Raw genomic sequence first — 17,315 nt, forward strand, 5'->3', positions numbered from 1 at the left:
CTGATACATAGTAGAGTCCCTCCCACTTGTTCTTCTTTCAATTATTAAAAGAGAGTGTTAAAACCTCTACCTTCAAAAGATCCCTCCACCCAACTCTACACCCACTCCCTCTACCTTCAAACCCCACTCCAACCCACCACCCTCCACCTCCACCTTGGCTCCTCCCTCATCTAGCTCCTCTGCAACAACTCCAACCACTGCACTCCCTGCAACTCCTCTCTCTGTGCCACCTTCAACTCCGCCGCCACTGATGTGGTTTGCTTCGCGGTTGACATGGACGACATGGTCCAATTCGCAGGCGCCATCCATGATATCGCCATTTCGCGGACACAGGGGCTGAAATGGCTTGTCAGTCATCGAAATCTGTCCGCCTTCTACCTCTGCCGAGTAAACCCCAACTCGCGTGCGCTACCCCAGTAATGTAGGCTGATTCCAATTCGCATGCGATAGCCCTGAGTTGGGCATGCGGATTTTGGTCAAACTTTTGAGAGATGCGTATTTAGGGAATTATTACATTTTTCGTGCGCATTTAAATAAAAAAGCCTAATATGCACCCAAACGTGTCACTAATAATAAGCCACTTAAATCAGTGACAAACTTTCATAAATAGTTTTCTCTTTTGATTCAATTATCAGCATTCGAATTTTATTCTTAAATTTCGAAACTCAAATATAAAATTATTTTTATCAAAATATCGAAGTAATTACTCTTTTAATAAATTACATCTCATGTTAATTACTAATATTTTTCTAAATTTAAAGTAAAGGTCAATCTAATATAATATATATTAATATATGAATATAAAAGGTTAGTTTAATTACATAATTATATTAGCAAAAATAATAAATTAATTTTTACACACTACAACTCGAGTCTATAAATAAATAAATTTTATTAGACAACAATGTAAACTATTTTAATATACCATCCATAAATTTAAAATAAAATTAAAACTAAACTCACATAAACTGAATCTTGTTTCCAATTTATGAACGATGTTGATTCAACTTTATTTAAGATGATATTTTCTTGGCCCTTTATATGTCTCTTTAATTAGCGAAAAGTAAAGCACACCTTTTTTGACTTAGAAAGCAATAACCTCAATGAAAATCAAGCCATCATTGAAATTAATGCACGAGCGTTAGTGGGATGCTAAGTTTGGTGAGTGGTGACAAATAGCTAGGTCTATTAACATATAAATATAAATAAAGGAAATATTATACATTATATTACTCTATACACTTACTATATATTACTACGTATTGGTATTACTAGTAGTGGCAAAATGAAAATCTCACCAAACCGATGAAAAGGAATAATATGTTTGTTACTATATAGCACTCTTCCTTGGATGAGTCTTTTTTAAGTTTTAATCTTGATATATTCAATGTATTAAAAATATAAAAAATAATTTTTATAATATTTTTTAAATGTGTGACTTTAAAATACACGTTTAACAACACCCTTTAACAAATAAGAATAATTTGAAAACAATATAATCATATAGTGTAATTTTATCACCTTTAATGTTTAAAAATGATTTGGAAAAAATCAAAGTAATTAAAATTTCGATTTAATTTTTCAAATTTTTTAATATTATAATTTTAAATGAGTAAATTAATTTTATAAAATTTATATTAAATTCGATAATTTTATAATTTAAATTTGTTTAAATTTTATGTTTTACATATTTAATTTATTATTTTTATTTTACGAAAAATTTCAATTTTTTTCGTCTTGAAAAAAAAAACATTATAATTTTGTTGAGACGTAATCCATATGGTAGTACTAGTAGTTTTTTTCAACCTTTCATCTTCTTTTACTTTTAGTTAGGTAAACCTGTGGTGGCAATCACACCAAACTCTTGTTTTGCATGATCTACCTCCTCCAAAAATGACGAATGCATATTTTTAATAATAAATGAAGAGAGTGTGTGTATATATATAATCTCTCACGTGAAAATTCAGATGAAGACGTGAAGTTGATATCTGATAGCCCGTTAGATGAAAATTTAATCAAATCAGTCAACAGTTTTCAAATATCAACTTCTCTTAAAATTAATTGCTAGGGATGGCAATGGGTAGGGTAGAATAGGGTCTGGATCCAACCCTAATCCTACCCACGGGTTGAGAATATCTCAACCCTAACCCTACTCGCTCTTAATCCGCGAGTACTCGACCCTACCCGCGGGTTACAATAAATATACAACATTATTATATAACTTGATGATAATTTAAAATAGAACTGATTTTTATGTAAAAAAAAAATATTAAATTATCAATTAATGATTTTCTTTTAGTGATTAAGGATCTTTTGCATTTAGTGAAAGGTCTTTAATTCAACATCCACTTAAAACATATTTTTATATAAGTATATAATATAAATATATATAGAGTGCGGATTGGTCGGGTAAGATTGAGACTCAACTCACACTCTACCCGACTCACACGAAAACCCTACCTGCACTCTACCTTACCTGCTGCGAATCGAGTTGACAACCCTACCCAATCAGGTGTGATCGAATTGAGTAGCCACGAATAAAATACATATTGCCACCCTATTAACTGGACTTGAATTTCCACCCATTTCTAATTCATCACTATTTTCCAATTAGTACTACTAGTCTACTAGAGTGTGTGTACATAAACTAAAAATCCTATCTGTATATCTAGCAAAGTATAGCCTCCACCATTCATATTCAATAACATACCAACACAAACCATATACCATGATCTTATCATATCTTTAACAATAAAAAATAAATAAATAAATACAAGAAATTCATTCCCACTTTATAAATAAATAAATAAATAAATGAAAACCCAAACACGCCCCACCCCCAATTCTTCACAATTAAAACCATCAACCACACCACTCTCTTCATCACAATTCATCACTTCCCTCTCTTTGCTTCTTCAATCTTCCTTATATCACACAATTCTGTTCACACACGCACGCACACAGAAGTAACAACCTCGATGTCGGTGAAGGAGTGCGATCACCACAGGAAGAGGAGGCAAGTAATAATAAGAAGAATATGCGGTGGAATCTTAATATTCGTGTTCTTGGTGTTGCTAGTAATATTAATAATATGGGCAGTACTAAGACCGACGAAACCAACCTTCATACTCCAAGACATAACGGTTTATGCCTTCAACGCCACCGTCGCCAACTTCTTAACCTCCAATTTTCAGGTCACCTTGACTTCTCGCAATCCTAACGACCACATCGGCGTCTACTACGACCACCTCGCCGCCTATATTAGTTACCGGAATCAGCAAGTTACTTACCGGACCGCCATCCCCGCCACCTATCAGGTAACTAATACTTTCCGTTTTGGGTTATGGAGGAGCTTATAACAGTAAATTGAAATAAATATATAAAAATCTTATACCATTATTTAATTAAATAAATATTTTAGTCACCAAAAAAAATATATATTTTTAAATAATGAATTTATTGTTAGTTAATTTTTTTGCTAATAAATAATAATATCTGAAAATTAAATTATATATTATTTTAAGTTAATTGAAATTTTAAATTAAGAAGGATTTTAAATATTTTATTATGAATTTAATTTTGATACATTCACGTTTTATACAATTGTATAATTATATTTATTTTATTTAAATAATATTAAATATACGTGTAAAATTATTTTATATAAAAATTACATTAAAATTACATTATTTTTATTATTGTGAAATTTTTAATATTTTGTAATTAATTTTTCCGGCGACGTTGTATGTATTTTCGATATAAAAGTATTTTAAACTGATATATTGATATGAAAAAAAGGAGCTATTTTTCTCTGTGTAATAATATTAAGTGGTCCTTCAAACCCAAAAAGTTTTAATTACTTTTTGAATGATAGTTATTTTTCATTTTGTAACTTTCATTTAAGGTGGAAATTCAGGTACAGTCGACTTCACGTGAAGTTAATAACTGAGAGTCGTTAGATAATTTGACTGATTTGATTAAATTTTTATTTAATAATTTTTAACTATCAACTTCTCAACTGCCTCTAAATTTTCACCATAATTTAATTAAATTTCTTACATTATGAATAAAAGAAAAATAAACTCATATAATTAATTAACTTTAATTCTTAGACTTTCTATTAAATAAAAATTAAACTCTTAATTTTATTTTCAAATAAATAATAATTATATGTTAAAACCAAACAGGGACATAAAGAAGTCAACGTATGGTCACCGTTTGTTTACGGAACAAATATTCCGATTGCTCCGTTCAACTTTCAGAGTCTCAGTCAAGAAGAAAATGATGTCATCCTTGTCACCCTCAGAGTTGACGGCAAGGTCCGTTGGAAGGTCGGCGTGTTCGTCTCCGGCCACTACCACATCCATGTCCGTTGCCCTGCGTACATTAATTTCGGCTCGCAGGGCAACGGCGTCAAGGTTGGCCCGGACGGCGCCATGAAGTGGATGATGATCCAACGTTGTGCTGTTAGCGTCTAAACCTTTAATTTAATCCAATTTTTAATTAGTAAAATTTTTTGTTAATGTGGTACGTACATTTTTATTTTACTGTAATTTTCTACCTTTGTTATGGTTTTATTTAATGTGTCACTTTTGTGTATGAATTGTTAGGTATAAATTGAACTGTACATTTTGCTATAGGGAGGTGAAATAGCTATATGATATAGCAAAATTATCAAGTTGTAATAAATAATAATTTAATTACATGCAATATATAATAATAATGAGCTACGATGGAATGAAATAACTTTTTTGATACATTATTGTTTATTAAAGTGTTTTATCTTATTAACTTAATCATGTAGAAAAATTAAATATATATATATATATATAATTACATTACAAATTATTATCAAAATATAATAAAGTCATAATTTTATTTATTTTTGGTTAATTAATTTGGATAACAAATGAGTGTGAGATGGAGCACCCAGAGTCTTTTTCTTTCGTTTTCTCAATAATTCTGAATTTCTCACATTTTATTCTCGTTTATTTGGCTTATTATTTTTTGGTTTTTCTGTTATTTTGTTTATATTGGTATATACATGTATATATTCACATGTTTATATTCCTCTTGGTATGTTTTATCCACACTTTATAGCAAGGACCACTTTTGTTATCTTCTTTGAATTTTCTTCCTTTATAGATCCATGTAGCTATGCTATACATGTTCCATTTGAATAATTGATGTACATGCGAACCCTAGTGTTATAAAAATGGCACTTTGTAGGGATGTTCCACATTTATAAATACATAGTAGAAAAGGTAGTTGCATCACGTTATTGGAAAATTTCTAAGTGTACCGTCATACCAGTATTTTAATGATTTTTAATCATTGATCTTAATTATAAAAAAAATATATATAATATATATAATTAAGATCAACGATTAAAAATCATTGAAATACTGATACAACGGTATATTTGAAAACTTTCCATATTATCAACATACATAATGAAATGAAAAACAATTTTTTAAAGTAATAACTAACCACTCAAATTAATTTTCACTAAATTTTAGGTTAGTGCATATTTTAGATTTTAATATTTTTTATTATTTTGAAAGTCTAAAAGAATTATTTCATCAGACATGGATTAGTCTTTTATTGTTTTTTAATAAAATTTTTAATATGTATTGCATTGGATAAATAAATTACTAACAAATCTTATCACAAAATACTTAAATCTGAAAAAATATCTCTTTTGTGAAATAATCATTGTGGATGTATTTTTAAAATAATACAAAATTATTAAAAATTAAAGTGTCTCATCTAAAATTTTTTTGAAACCTAATATGGATGTATTTTTTGAATTTTCTTAATCATCAGTAATTTTATATTTTATTCTAGTTGATACAATTTAAGCCTAGTTAGCCTACCATTAGGGTTAGATAGATCTATTATTATTAATAAAAAATTAGGATTGATTAGTTTCAATTAGAATAATTAGAAATTATTTTTATTTCTAAATTATATATGACTATTGAATAATCGTTGCATAAAAAAAATTAGAAAATTGATATATTTTATTAAGATTTATAAAAAGTTGCATCAAATACATTATTGAAGCCTCTAGAAACTAGCACAAGTAGTTAATTTCTATCTGTATAAGAATGGATATGAATTATTGAAGGAAGTTGTGGGCTTCTTTTGAAATAACATACATAGTGTTATGTTGATCCACATGGCATATAGTGGTGGTAGTCCTTTTCAAAAATAGGCTCACCTACTTTGCCAATTAATAATAATTAATAAATTGAAAATATTGGTGGAAATAAAGAAATAATTAATAAATTGCTTTCATAGCATTATGTGTGTACATGAATGGTCCTTATCTTTATCTCCTATTCTCTAATCAAAATCAAAATTATGTCTATTATATATGATGATGACCCAATTCATCAGCACATAGTTATTATTAGGATCATGTGGCTTTGCTTGGCAGTGTTGAGCACCGTCATGATTTGGCAAAAGTAAAGAGAACCTTCTTTAATTCATTTTTTTCTACACACGCACTCAAATTCAATGATATTACTAATTAGGGTGAGTAAATTTTTTTTTTTTAATTAAAGATAGGAGGCCTCGAATCCACGATCTCTTAGATAAATATAGAAAGATTATACTATTTGAGTTATAATTTATTGGCTCTTTAATATTAGATATTTATCATCTTAATTATTGTTATGTTTATTATTATTTTAAAGTTAGGAGTGTATGTGACTCCAACCCGCAATTTTTATGAGTAAATATAAGGAAATTAGAATAAATTCTTTTTCAATGAATAAAATTTTCAAAAATTAATTTAAAATATAATTAATTTTCGTGTAATGCGTTAAAATAAAATTTAAAGAATTTTACGACGGTATAAATTATCTGTTTTTTTTTGCAGGATATGAAAAAGTCTAATATTATTATGTGTTTAGATTGACTTATTTTGTATAAATTGTAATTTTTTTTTTTTTGCAAATCACAAAATTTTAAAAAAAAATTGCAGGTTATGAAAGACAATAAAAAAATAAAATAAACTTTCTCATAGATGTAATTTGCGAAAAATCACCACATTTTAAAGGATTATACTAAATTTATATCCATATTTAAATATTTTAGCCTAAATTTTTAAGGTAAAATTACATATTAGAGATAATATTCTATGAATTACTATCAAGAAATTTACATCATCTTAATTCTGTAAATTTTGTGGTCTAAATATCTATGATTGAATTTGATGTTAAAAACTCATAGCATGATGAACATTTATGCTATAAGCACCCGAATTCAGCTACCTTAGATGAACCTTTCCACACGTAAGAGTAGAACACAACAATTAATCAATCACATCTCTCATTGTCATCACTATTGACTATAAGTCTTTGTGAGTCCTTTTTTTCTTTATAATATTTAAAATCTTAGAAAATGATATCTTTATCCTCTTTCGGAGCAATTATGTTAAAAGAAGCCATATAAAAGTTGATTAACTTAAAGCAAATTAAAGTAACTATCAGATAGAACGTAGCACTATTAATTTGTTTAGTTTTTTTTTTTTTAATTTTTTAACAAAATTAAAATATAAACTAAAATGGACCCCTATAATATCTATATGACTATATGTCACCCTCAAGGTTATTGGGCCATTCAGTTAATGGGCCAAGCCTTAGCTTATCGGCCCAATAAGTACACTTCATCGTGAAGGAAACCATCGTTACCAAAAAAAAAAAAAAAACCCTGAAAAGGATCTACGTATACCATATATATAACTGTTCTTTATAATAACTGGAGTAGATTTAATGGAAGCCACTCACAAAGAGGCTAAAAACGTTTTTTTATAGAGATATTTTTAATAATTAAAATTTAATATATATAATTGATTAAATTGTGTTATTTTTGTTAAAATTAGATTAGATAAATTGATTTGACCGAAAAATAGTGAATTAAATATTGAATTGGTCTAAATTAATATTATTTTTTTTTATAGAAAATGACTAAAATAATTTTATTATATATATTAATTTTAAAAATTCTAAATTTTAGTCTTTTATTTTTCTATCGTAGGGTTAGGATTTAGTATATATAATAAGAGTATTTTAATCATTTTCTATAATAAAGGTATTGTAGTCATTTTTTATATAAAAAAAATAATATTAATTTAGACCAGTTCAAGATTTGATTCACCATTTTTTCGGTTAAATCAATTTGCCTAGCCTAATTTTGACAAAAATAACATAATTTAATCGATTATATATGTTAAATTTTAATTACTGAAAAACATCTTTAAAAAAAGATGTTTTAAGCGTCTTTATCTGAGTGGCTCTCTAGATTAATTCCGTATTAAGTTTTTCTTTTTTCGCATACCCTTTATTTATTTATTTATCTATCATTAGTTTTAGAATTATAATTTGGACTTTATTTATTTATTTTTTTATGTTATTAATATTTTTTAACTCGATAGATAAAAACTAATTTTGTCGTGAATCTGAACTATATTTAAAGACTTAACCAATATTTTAGGATTAGAATTACTATATACACAATATAAAATTTAAACTTTTAAATTTGTTTAAGTGAACAAATAAGTTAATCACTCAACTAACTCAATTTGATTGAATTGGACTATTATTAAAATATCTAGTTTTATTTCATTTACTCAAACCACTTAGGTCTCGGTCCAATCAAAGAAAAAAGAAAACATTGAATTTCCACCAAACTGGTCAACCCCAACATGCTTCTAACCTATTTATTTTTTTTCTTTTGGTACACTTCCAAGTTGCTACATGATCTTCAATTCCATGATGAAATTGAATTAGGCAAGTGGGCATAAATCACATTAACAAGCAAAGTACATAACATTATCCATAAATTGATTTCATAGAATTTTCAACACTCCTTCATCTTATCCTATATATATATACATAAGTACATAACATATATACTCATAACATTTACTTATCAAATAAATCTTCATATATCTCTCATAAATATATTCTTGCACATACATATGGCTGAAAATAAGCAATCCCAATTGAATGGCTCATACTATGGCCCTTCAATTCCTCCAAATAATAACCGTAGAAGAAGAAATTGTTGTTGCCGCATTTTCAACATCTTTTGGAAGATTCTACTATCAATCATAACCCTAATTGTTCTTTTATTCATCATATCCCTTATCATAGTTCAACCAAGACCCTTCAAATTCTCTGTCACACAAGCAAGTCTCACACAATTCAACTACACTAGTACATTGTTACATTACAAACTTGTACTAAATTTCACTTCACATAACCCAAACAAAAAGCTTGGATTCTACTATGACAAAGTTGAGGGCAATGTGTTCTACCAAGGTTCTAGATTCTCCACAATTGATGTCATCACATGGCTGAATTCTTTCAGACAAGATTCTAAGCACACGGATAGGATGAGTGGTGTGTTCAAGGGTACAAAAGTTTTGGTTCTTGATCAGAGTCAACGCTCTAAGTTTGACCAAGACAAGAGAGATGGGGATTTTGATATTTATGTGAAGTTGCATTTTGACATAAGGTTTGGGCTTGGTGGTTTTATATTTAATAATATTAAGTTTATTAACTCAAAAGCTACGGTTAAGTGTGGGATTAAGGTTCCTTTGAGTGGTTCTAATGGGAAAGTGGTGGGTGCTAGATTTGAGCCCAAGAAGTGCAAGGTTAATGTCAAGTGGGTTTAGAATATAGCCGACTATAGTTCAAATAGCATAATTTTTTTTTTATCTAGAGGTTTTGGGTTTAAATTTTATTTGTTGCAATCGACTAAAAAAAATATGGTAAGTGTGTGGATATGTATAGTACCTAAGATTAAGAGTTGTCTAATCTATCTAGAAAAAAAAAAAGAAATTAGAGTATAAAATTGTGTTATTTTATCTTTTTGGTTATTCACAGTATTTTTTAATGTGACAAATTAATGCTTAATTTATCACAAATTTGAGTTCTATTTAAAAGTTTATTGCTGGTGGTTAATGAGTTGTTATATGTATAGAATAAAATTTAAATACTCGATACTTATTTAAAAAAATGAATAAATTTGAGATGATCATTCCAACAATTCAAGTTGGTTTGTGTTTTTTTTTTAGTCAACAAATTATACAACCTCCAATTTTAAGTATCCGAATGAATTGGACAATCCTCAATCCTAAGTACCCAGTACTTTGTGTTGTTTTATTTATCATTACTTCTTGATTCATTGGATTCCTTTTGGGCCTTTTTTTTTTTTTTTGTCTTTACTCATATACGTGTATAGCTTATATTTGTTCAATTTCCATGTAGTAAAATAAAAAAATATGAGCATATCCTAGATGGTATTCAAATATATGATAAGATCTGCTAGCTGTAGCATATGAAGTTTGACTTTTAATCTCTGGCTTCGTTTTCTATTAATGATTAACATGATATGTATGGGGTGAATTCGTCACTTTGTAACCTTTTTCTTTCCTCAACTCTTTCTTTTTTGTCCGTATATTTGTCATTTTTTTTAAGGTATTCGATGAGCCAAAAATTAAACCATCACAAATTAAAATTTTATTTAAAAAATACAATTCAAAATATATTTGTTTAAATGGATAAAAATGTTAATTATCTAATCAATTTAAATTATAATATTTTTTATTAATAATTAATCATTAATATTTAAAAGTGTGAATTAAAAATATATTATTAAATTATTATATTTAAAAAAATTGAATTAATAATTAAAAATAATAACTAAAAAATAAATTCTATTGACCTTTAAATATTTTTTAAAATTAAAAATAAATAAACAAAAATAAAAAAGGTCAGACATTTATAAAATCAGAATAACAATCAAAATTTTTACGATTAAATCAATCACTCGTATAAAATATATCTTAAACTATAAAAGATACACACAAATACACAGTATTTGATTTAATAACTAACTTTTAATAATATACTTATAGAAGTTTTAAAGTTTTTATATTAAAATAAATTTCTTATATCTCTTAAAAAAATAATATTCAAAATAAATAAAATTAACAAAATAGAAAAAATCACAATATCTCTTATTTTAGCATTCACATAAAAATAATAATGATCTCCTAATCTCTTAATTCAAGTTTCATGTTGTTCACTTGGGTTGCGTTTGTTTTTGAGAATAGAACAGGACAAAACACTGAGAATAGAATAGGACAAGACACTGATGAACAGAGACACAAAATTTTGTGTTTTTGTATTCTGTTCGGTGATAAACTAGAATAAATTATGAAAATCTAATTTATTCTCATTTTTTTCATTCAAAAATTTTGAGATGAAAAATATAATAATAAAATATATAATTATAAAAAATTAACAAAAATAAATAAAAAATAAATTATGTCTCTTGTTAGTGTCTCTGAACACACTATTTATGTCTATATCTCCTCTACTAAACACAATTTTATGTCTCTGTGTAGTATCGTGTCTCTATAAACAAACGCAACCTTGTTTATCTGTACTTTCTCGTCAACAAAATACACCTATTCCTCTTTCCCAAGCATTCTCCCACTTGATATATAGTTGACTTGAAGCTGTTCATCATCATCTCCCTTATTTCTCACTAAAATTTCAATCAATAAATCAAACTTTTTAGACTCCTCTCTCTTGTCTCTTCACAGCATCTCATTAATTTAAGAATAAACTCTTTTTAGATCAAAATTAAACTCAAATTTACGGAATGGCGGATAACAACAAAGAAGAAGCTCAATTGACAACCGCCGCAAACCATCGCCGCCACGGGCACAACCGCACCACAAGATGCTGTTGGTGCTGCTTCAGCCTCATATGGTACCTCCTAATCACCATCATCATCCTCGTACTCCTCATAATCCTCGTACTCTACATCCTCCTCCAACCACGCTCCTTCACCTTCCACGTCACCCAAGCCAACCTCACCACATTCAACTACCTTAACAACACCACCATGTTACACTACAACCTCGTACTCAACTTCACCGTCCACAACCCCAACAACAAGCTTTCCATCTACTTCGACGACGCGTGTGGCCACGCGCTCTATCAAGAGACAGAGTTTGCCGCCGCCACGCCCTTGACGGCGCCATGGTTCTCTTACCTTCTTTACACAAAGGAAAGGGTTCCCATGAGCGTTGTCTTCTCCGGGAACAAGCTTGTGGCGCTTGATGTTGATGATTTTGAAGGGGACAATAAGAGGGGTATTTTTGGAATTGATGTGAAGATTTATTTTTTGATAAGGTTTAGAATTGGTGATTATATAGGTAATAATTTGATTAATAAATCTAGGGCTAAGTGTCGGATTAAGGTTCCTTTCAATTATAATAATAAGAATGGGAAAATGATGGTGTTTAAGCCTACAAAGTGTGAGGTTGATTTCTGAGAATTTTACATGATTCGTTTCTATTTCTTCTTTTCATGTTTAAGGTTGTAACTTTTATATGAACATTATCATTTTTTATTGGTTCATAATTTGCCTATAGTTTTCTTGTCGATATGGTACATTACTACATTACTATATTATGTTTTGATTATTGATTAAGTATTGTAGGTAAACTTCATTTTTGCCATGACTTGCTGAAAGGATGTATGAGTATATATTTTTACAAAAATATTAATGGTACACTAAAATCAATCATTAAAATTAATTATCAATATATTTGTGTATAAATATATATTTGGTTTAATTTATTTTCGATGTATATTTATATTTCAATATATATTTTATATTTGTGATTGAATTTAATGGCTAATTTTAGTATATACATAATATAATCGATATTTTCATATACTTCTTATTTATATTTTGCATGTTTTTTTTTTAAATAATAACATTGACTTGAGAAAAATGCGTAGAGAAAGCAATTTTGGGATCAAGATCCTCTAAACTAAAGAAGTTAATAAATTGGTAAAATAAAGAGTTAAATCACTCTTAAACTAAGATAGTGAGACATATTTCATAAAAATTACAAAATTAATGGTGATTAACTCTTTACTAAATTACATTATCATTTTTTTATTTTAGAAAAAAAAATTTTGGATTTGTATTTTAGAAGATTTAAATTTGCAATTTTGTAACTTTTTTTTTTCTAAGAATGACCCTTCAACTTAGCTTCGGGTTAAGTAGTTGGACTGTCAAGTTGAACCTCTCTATTGACCCATTATTGATTTTGAAAGAGTATAGCGGGTTATCCATTAACAGGTTCAATGGTCACTAAACTATAAATGGACCTGAATGTTAAATTTTCAGACGGCTCACTATACCGTTTCTTTTTAGATCCATAAAAAAAATTTGTAATTCTTTGTAATATCTAAATAGTGTTAATTTTTTTCCTTATAAATTTATTCCTAATAAAAAAATGTAATTTAAATAAGAAAAGTGTTAATACTAATTACTAAATGTATTAATGAACTCTTTTCTTTTAAAATCGAGTCAAACTTAACTACGAAAAATCCTGTCTAATATGGTGTAATTTGATCCTGGAATAGATGATTAAAAAATTCTTTGACGATGGTAAAAAAATAACATTAATATTTACGAAACAATAAAAAAATTAGCTCAAACTATCAGAAATTATTTTGTTTAGTATTAATTAATTACCACTAAAATAATTATGTAATTTTAAATGTAATAAATATATAATTATAAATATTATATATATAAAATTATAGATGTTATGTTATATAAGGTAACTTTAAATATTTTTTTCTATAGTATTACCGAAAAAAATATATTCTAACGTATTTATTAATACTTAGTATTTATTAGTTTTCAATTGGTTTATAAACTCTTAAATGTCTTAATTTAGATTCTAAATTTTCACTCTATCATCAAAACTTATCTCTGATATATTTTTTAATAATAACGTATTAATATTATGCGAATAGTTAGTTTTAGATAATCCGACTACATATAATATAATATAATAATATGTCAAGAATAAATAATTATTTTTAACTACAAAAAATTGAGACATTGATATAACTAATTATGACTAATTTAGGTGTTAGTAATGCCAAACTCCTTCTTTCTTTTCGAAAACTCTCATTCTTATTTTTTTTTTTTTTACCAAATCAAACTCCTAAGTCCGAAATAATAATATCACAAAATATTATATGTCGATTTAAATGATAATATCACGAATAATTATCCGCATTCGATCCGAATTTTGCGAATATTATCCAATCCACAGAGTTATTGGATCGGATCCGCACTATGATAAGATCGAATTGCGGATTCGACAGTGATATTTGCGGATCCGATCACAAATCCGCATATCCGCACATCACATATAAATAACATAGTTTAAGAAAGTAAACCTTAATGTGATATAAATTTTAGTATATTATTTTATGAATTTTATGATATGTTGTTTTTAATTTTTTATATTATACTTTAACTTAGAATAATTAAATTTAAATCTTGTGTTATTATTTTGTTTTTGTTATTCAAGAGAATTATTATTGATAATATTTTAGGAGTAAATAAGTTTAAATAGATAAAAAATAAATTTTTTGGATATTTTTTTTTATAAAAATAGCCAAATAGAATCTTAAAATATTTTTTTTTTAAATTATGTGGATATACTCGATATCCGATCCGATCCAAAAAATTATGGATATTGTATCTGATCTAATTCGATGAATGCAATACGGATAGGATAAAATTTTAGGCTATATCTGATCCTATTCGATTCGTGTGCAGTCTTAAAAAACATTTGAAGTATATTATAGTTCCCAGTATTTCAATTAAAACAGCTAAAATCATGATATACTTGAAAAGTTGAAATGCTTGTATGATATAATTTATTTATGTGACTTTACTAACTTTTCCTTTGCCTTCCAAATCCAAACCCTCTAACCTTGGTAAAGATCGGTTTCAATTCAATAGATTTTCCTTATCAGTTAAAAAAAATGTAACGCGCTTTTCAGATTTCCACTCCCCACACGCTGCACGTTCTCACCCCTCTCTCTCTCCACACTTCCACTTTACTATTTATATTCATTCAATTTTTTTTTGAACCCTCGCTCACTCACTCACACACACTTTCTCATTTTTCACTTTACCAAATTTCAAAACGACTAGTCGTTTCGTTTCGTTTTCGTTTCACTTTTAGTTTCAACTTTCAACAATGTCGCAACTGAACGGCGCATATTACGGCCCTTCCATCCCTCCGCCGCAACCCAAACGTTACCATCGTGGCGATGGCGGCGGCAGCAACTGCTGCTGCTGCTGCGGAATCTTCCGCTGCTGCTGCGGCTGCATTTTCGACTGCATCTTCGGCCTCATCTGCAAGATCTTAACCACACTTCTCATCTTGCTCATCATCGTAGCCGTTCTTCTCTACTTCATCGTACGGCCAAATCTCGTCAAGTTCCACGTCAGCAACGCCGTCCTCACTCAGTTCAATTTCTCCTCCGACGCCGCCGCCACCAACAACAACACGCTCCACTATAACCTCATGCTAAACTTCACGATCCGAAACCCTAACAAGCGCGTGGGAATCTACTACGACTACATCGAGGCGCGTGGATTCTACCACGACGTCGGCTTCGGTAACGTCACTATGCAACCGTTTTTTCAGGGAACGAAGAACACGACGGTGGTTGCGACGACGCTCAAGGGTGAGAATGAGGTGGTTTTGGGATCGGATAAAGGATCCAAGGTGGAGGAAGAACGAGGATCTGGTGTTTATGGCATTGATTTGAAGGTGTTCATGAAAGTGAGGTTTAAGTTTTGGTTTATGAAAACTGGGAAGGTGAAACCCAAGGCTATTTGCGTGTTGAAGGTTCCGTTGATGACGAGATCGAAGAATGGAACTTTTACGGCGGAGCACGGCGGCGCGTTTCAAGATACCGCGTGTGACTGGGGTTACCGGTGGTTGTGGTTTCATCATTAGAGAATTATTTTAGACCCGACCCGAATAATTTTATTATTGTTATCACTTTTTTTTTTAATTTTTAATTCAGGTTTTTATTATTTTTTATTTTTGTTTTTTTTATATAATAATTTTATTATGTTGATACATTAGTTCAATTTGAATATTTGATTGGAGAGTTATGCTAGAGTTAGAGGAACTTTTATTATTGATTTCACATATTTAGTATTATTTTCATTGTGTGTTACATGATCTGATTTCAATATTTCATGGCATATTATCTTGTCTTCTTGTTGATAAATAAGAATTGGAATATATACTATTTAGAAGTTTGATTAGAGGTACCGTAAGTAATTGGTCATATTCTTGTTGAATTTTTGTTTTATTTTTTTTTCATACTTTTTAGTTTTATTTCTTTTTTGTTTGACTTGCTTTTTTGGTGTCTCGGGTAAAGCCTGTAGTTTGGCAACTTTTTTTTTCTTTTATAGAAAATGTTTCATGAGCCTTTTCTTATTTTATTATTATATTAAAGTCTAATTAATTATTTGAAATTATAGTTTGATTTTTGTGTACTAAATAATAATGTGAAATAACTTGATGGATTAAATTAATATATTAAAAATGCTTATCAAATTACATTTCAAAGGTTAATTCAATGTTAGGTTCTTCAATTAGCTTTTTGGAGAATTTATGGTGGGTCATCTTCGCAAAAGTAAACTATTGAGTGATTTAGAAACGACTCTTTAAATTTAAAGGGATTTTTTATTTTCTTTTAGTATTAATAATGTGTTGAATGAATTTGAAATGGCACTTTGCTTGGTTCTACTTCTACCTTTATTGAGTCACTTAAGGGAAACTATTGAACATGAGATTCTATGAACATCTACAGGCATTTCTGTTTTTAATTTGCATTTCCTATTAAAAAAAATTATTTGTAACATCTTTATTAATTGTTCTAAAAGTACTTGTCAACAATACCCTTTAAAATAAATAATTAAAATTGGTGATAATGATCTATGGAATGTCTTATATTGTTGTAGTTGACTGGTTAGGCAATATTTAAATAAGTTTGATGGAATATTTTGGTCAATGTCAGTGTAACTGTGTAAGAGGGTTAATGGAATGAAAATTGCTGGCAAAGTTGATAGTGACTTTGTGAGTTGTGACAATAGCCATTGAATCCTTTAACAAATATAAGAAAAATTATTAGAAGGGTTTTTTGTGCAATTATCAAATAGTTAAATTAATAGCATACGTGCAACTTGAATTAATTTTACCGTCTCAAGAACTTAGATTCTACCCTAATAGAAAAACCACAAATTTACGCTTAAAAAAGCACATAAAATATGATAGTGTTAGCTCAATTTTGATTAAACAACATCAACTTTGTAAAACACAGTAAGACCATCATATTATTTTTGAAAATTAAATAACAAAATATAGTACAAAACCATAT

The 17,315-nt window shown here is 28.4% G+C and overlaps 4 protein-coding genes across 4 annotated transcripts; all 4 read left to right on the forward strand.

Moving 5' to 3' along the window:
- Positions 1-2,816: 2,816 nt before the first annotated feature.
- Positions 2,817-4,757, forward strand: LOC107626349 (NDR1/HIN1-like protein 1). The gene is made up of 2 exons (XM_016329214.3): positions 2,817-3,317; positions 4,188-4,757. Exons 1-2 carry the CDS (start codon positions 2,979-2,981, stop codon positions 4,476-4,478), a joined length of 630 nt encoding a protein of 209 aa, XP_016184700.1. The 5' UTR covers positions 2,817-2,978; the 3' UTR covers positions 4,479-4,757.
- Positions 4,758-8,909: 4,152 nt separating this feature from the next.
- On the forward strand, positions 8,910-9,892 carry LOC107628044 (NDR1/HIN1-like protein 10). Its single transcript, XM_016330848.3, has one exon. It carries the CDS (start codon positions 8,990-8,992, stop codon positions 9,686-9,688), a length of 699 nt encoding a protein of 232 aa, XP_016186334.1. The 5' UTR covers positions 8,910-8,989; the 3' UTR covers positions 9,689-9,892.
- A 1,600-nt stretch (positions 9,893-11,492) lies between these two features.
- LOC107628598 (NDR1/HIN1-like protein 3) lies at positions 11,493-12,449 on the forward strand. The gene has a single exon (XM_016331227.3). The coding sequence runs from the start codon at positions 11,686-11,688 to the stop codon at positions 12,361-12,363; it is 678 nt and encodes a 225-aa protein (XP_016186713.1). The 5' UTR covers positions 11,493-11,685; the 3' UTR covers positions 12,364-12,449.
- Positions 12,450-14,903: 2,454 nt separating this feature from the next.
- Positions 14,904-16,197, forward strand: LOC107626350 (NDR1/HIN1-like protein 2). Its single transcript, XM_016329215.3, has one exon. The coding sequence runs from the start codon at positions 15,113-15,115 to the stop codon at positions 15,878-15,880; it is 768 nt and encodes a 255-aa protein (XP_016184701.1). The 5' UTR covers positions 14,904-15,112; the 3' UTR covers positions 15,881-16,197.
- The last annotated feature ends 1,118 nt before the right edge of the window (positions 16,198-17,315 follow it).

This window comes from Arachis ipaensis, chromosome B2 (assembly GCF_059453495.1).
Source record: "Arachis ipaensis isolate K30076 ecotype BB chromosome B2, ASM5945349v1, whole genome shotgun sequence".
In the NCBI taxonomy this organism is placed as follows: Eukaryota; Viridiplantae; Streptophyta; class Magnoliopsida; order Fabales; family Fabaceae; genus Arachis; species Arachis ipaensis.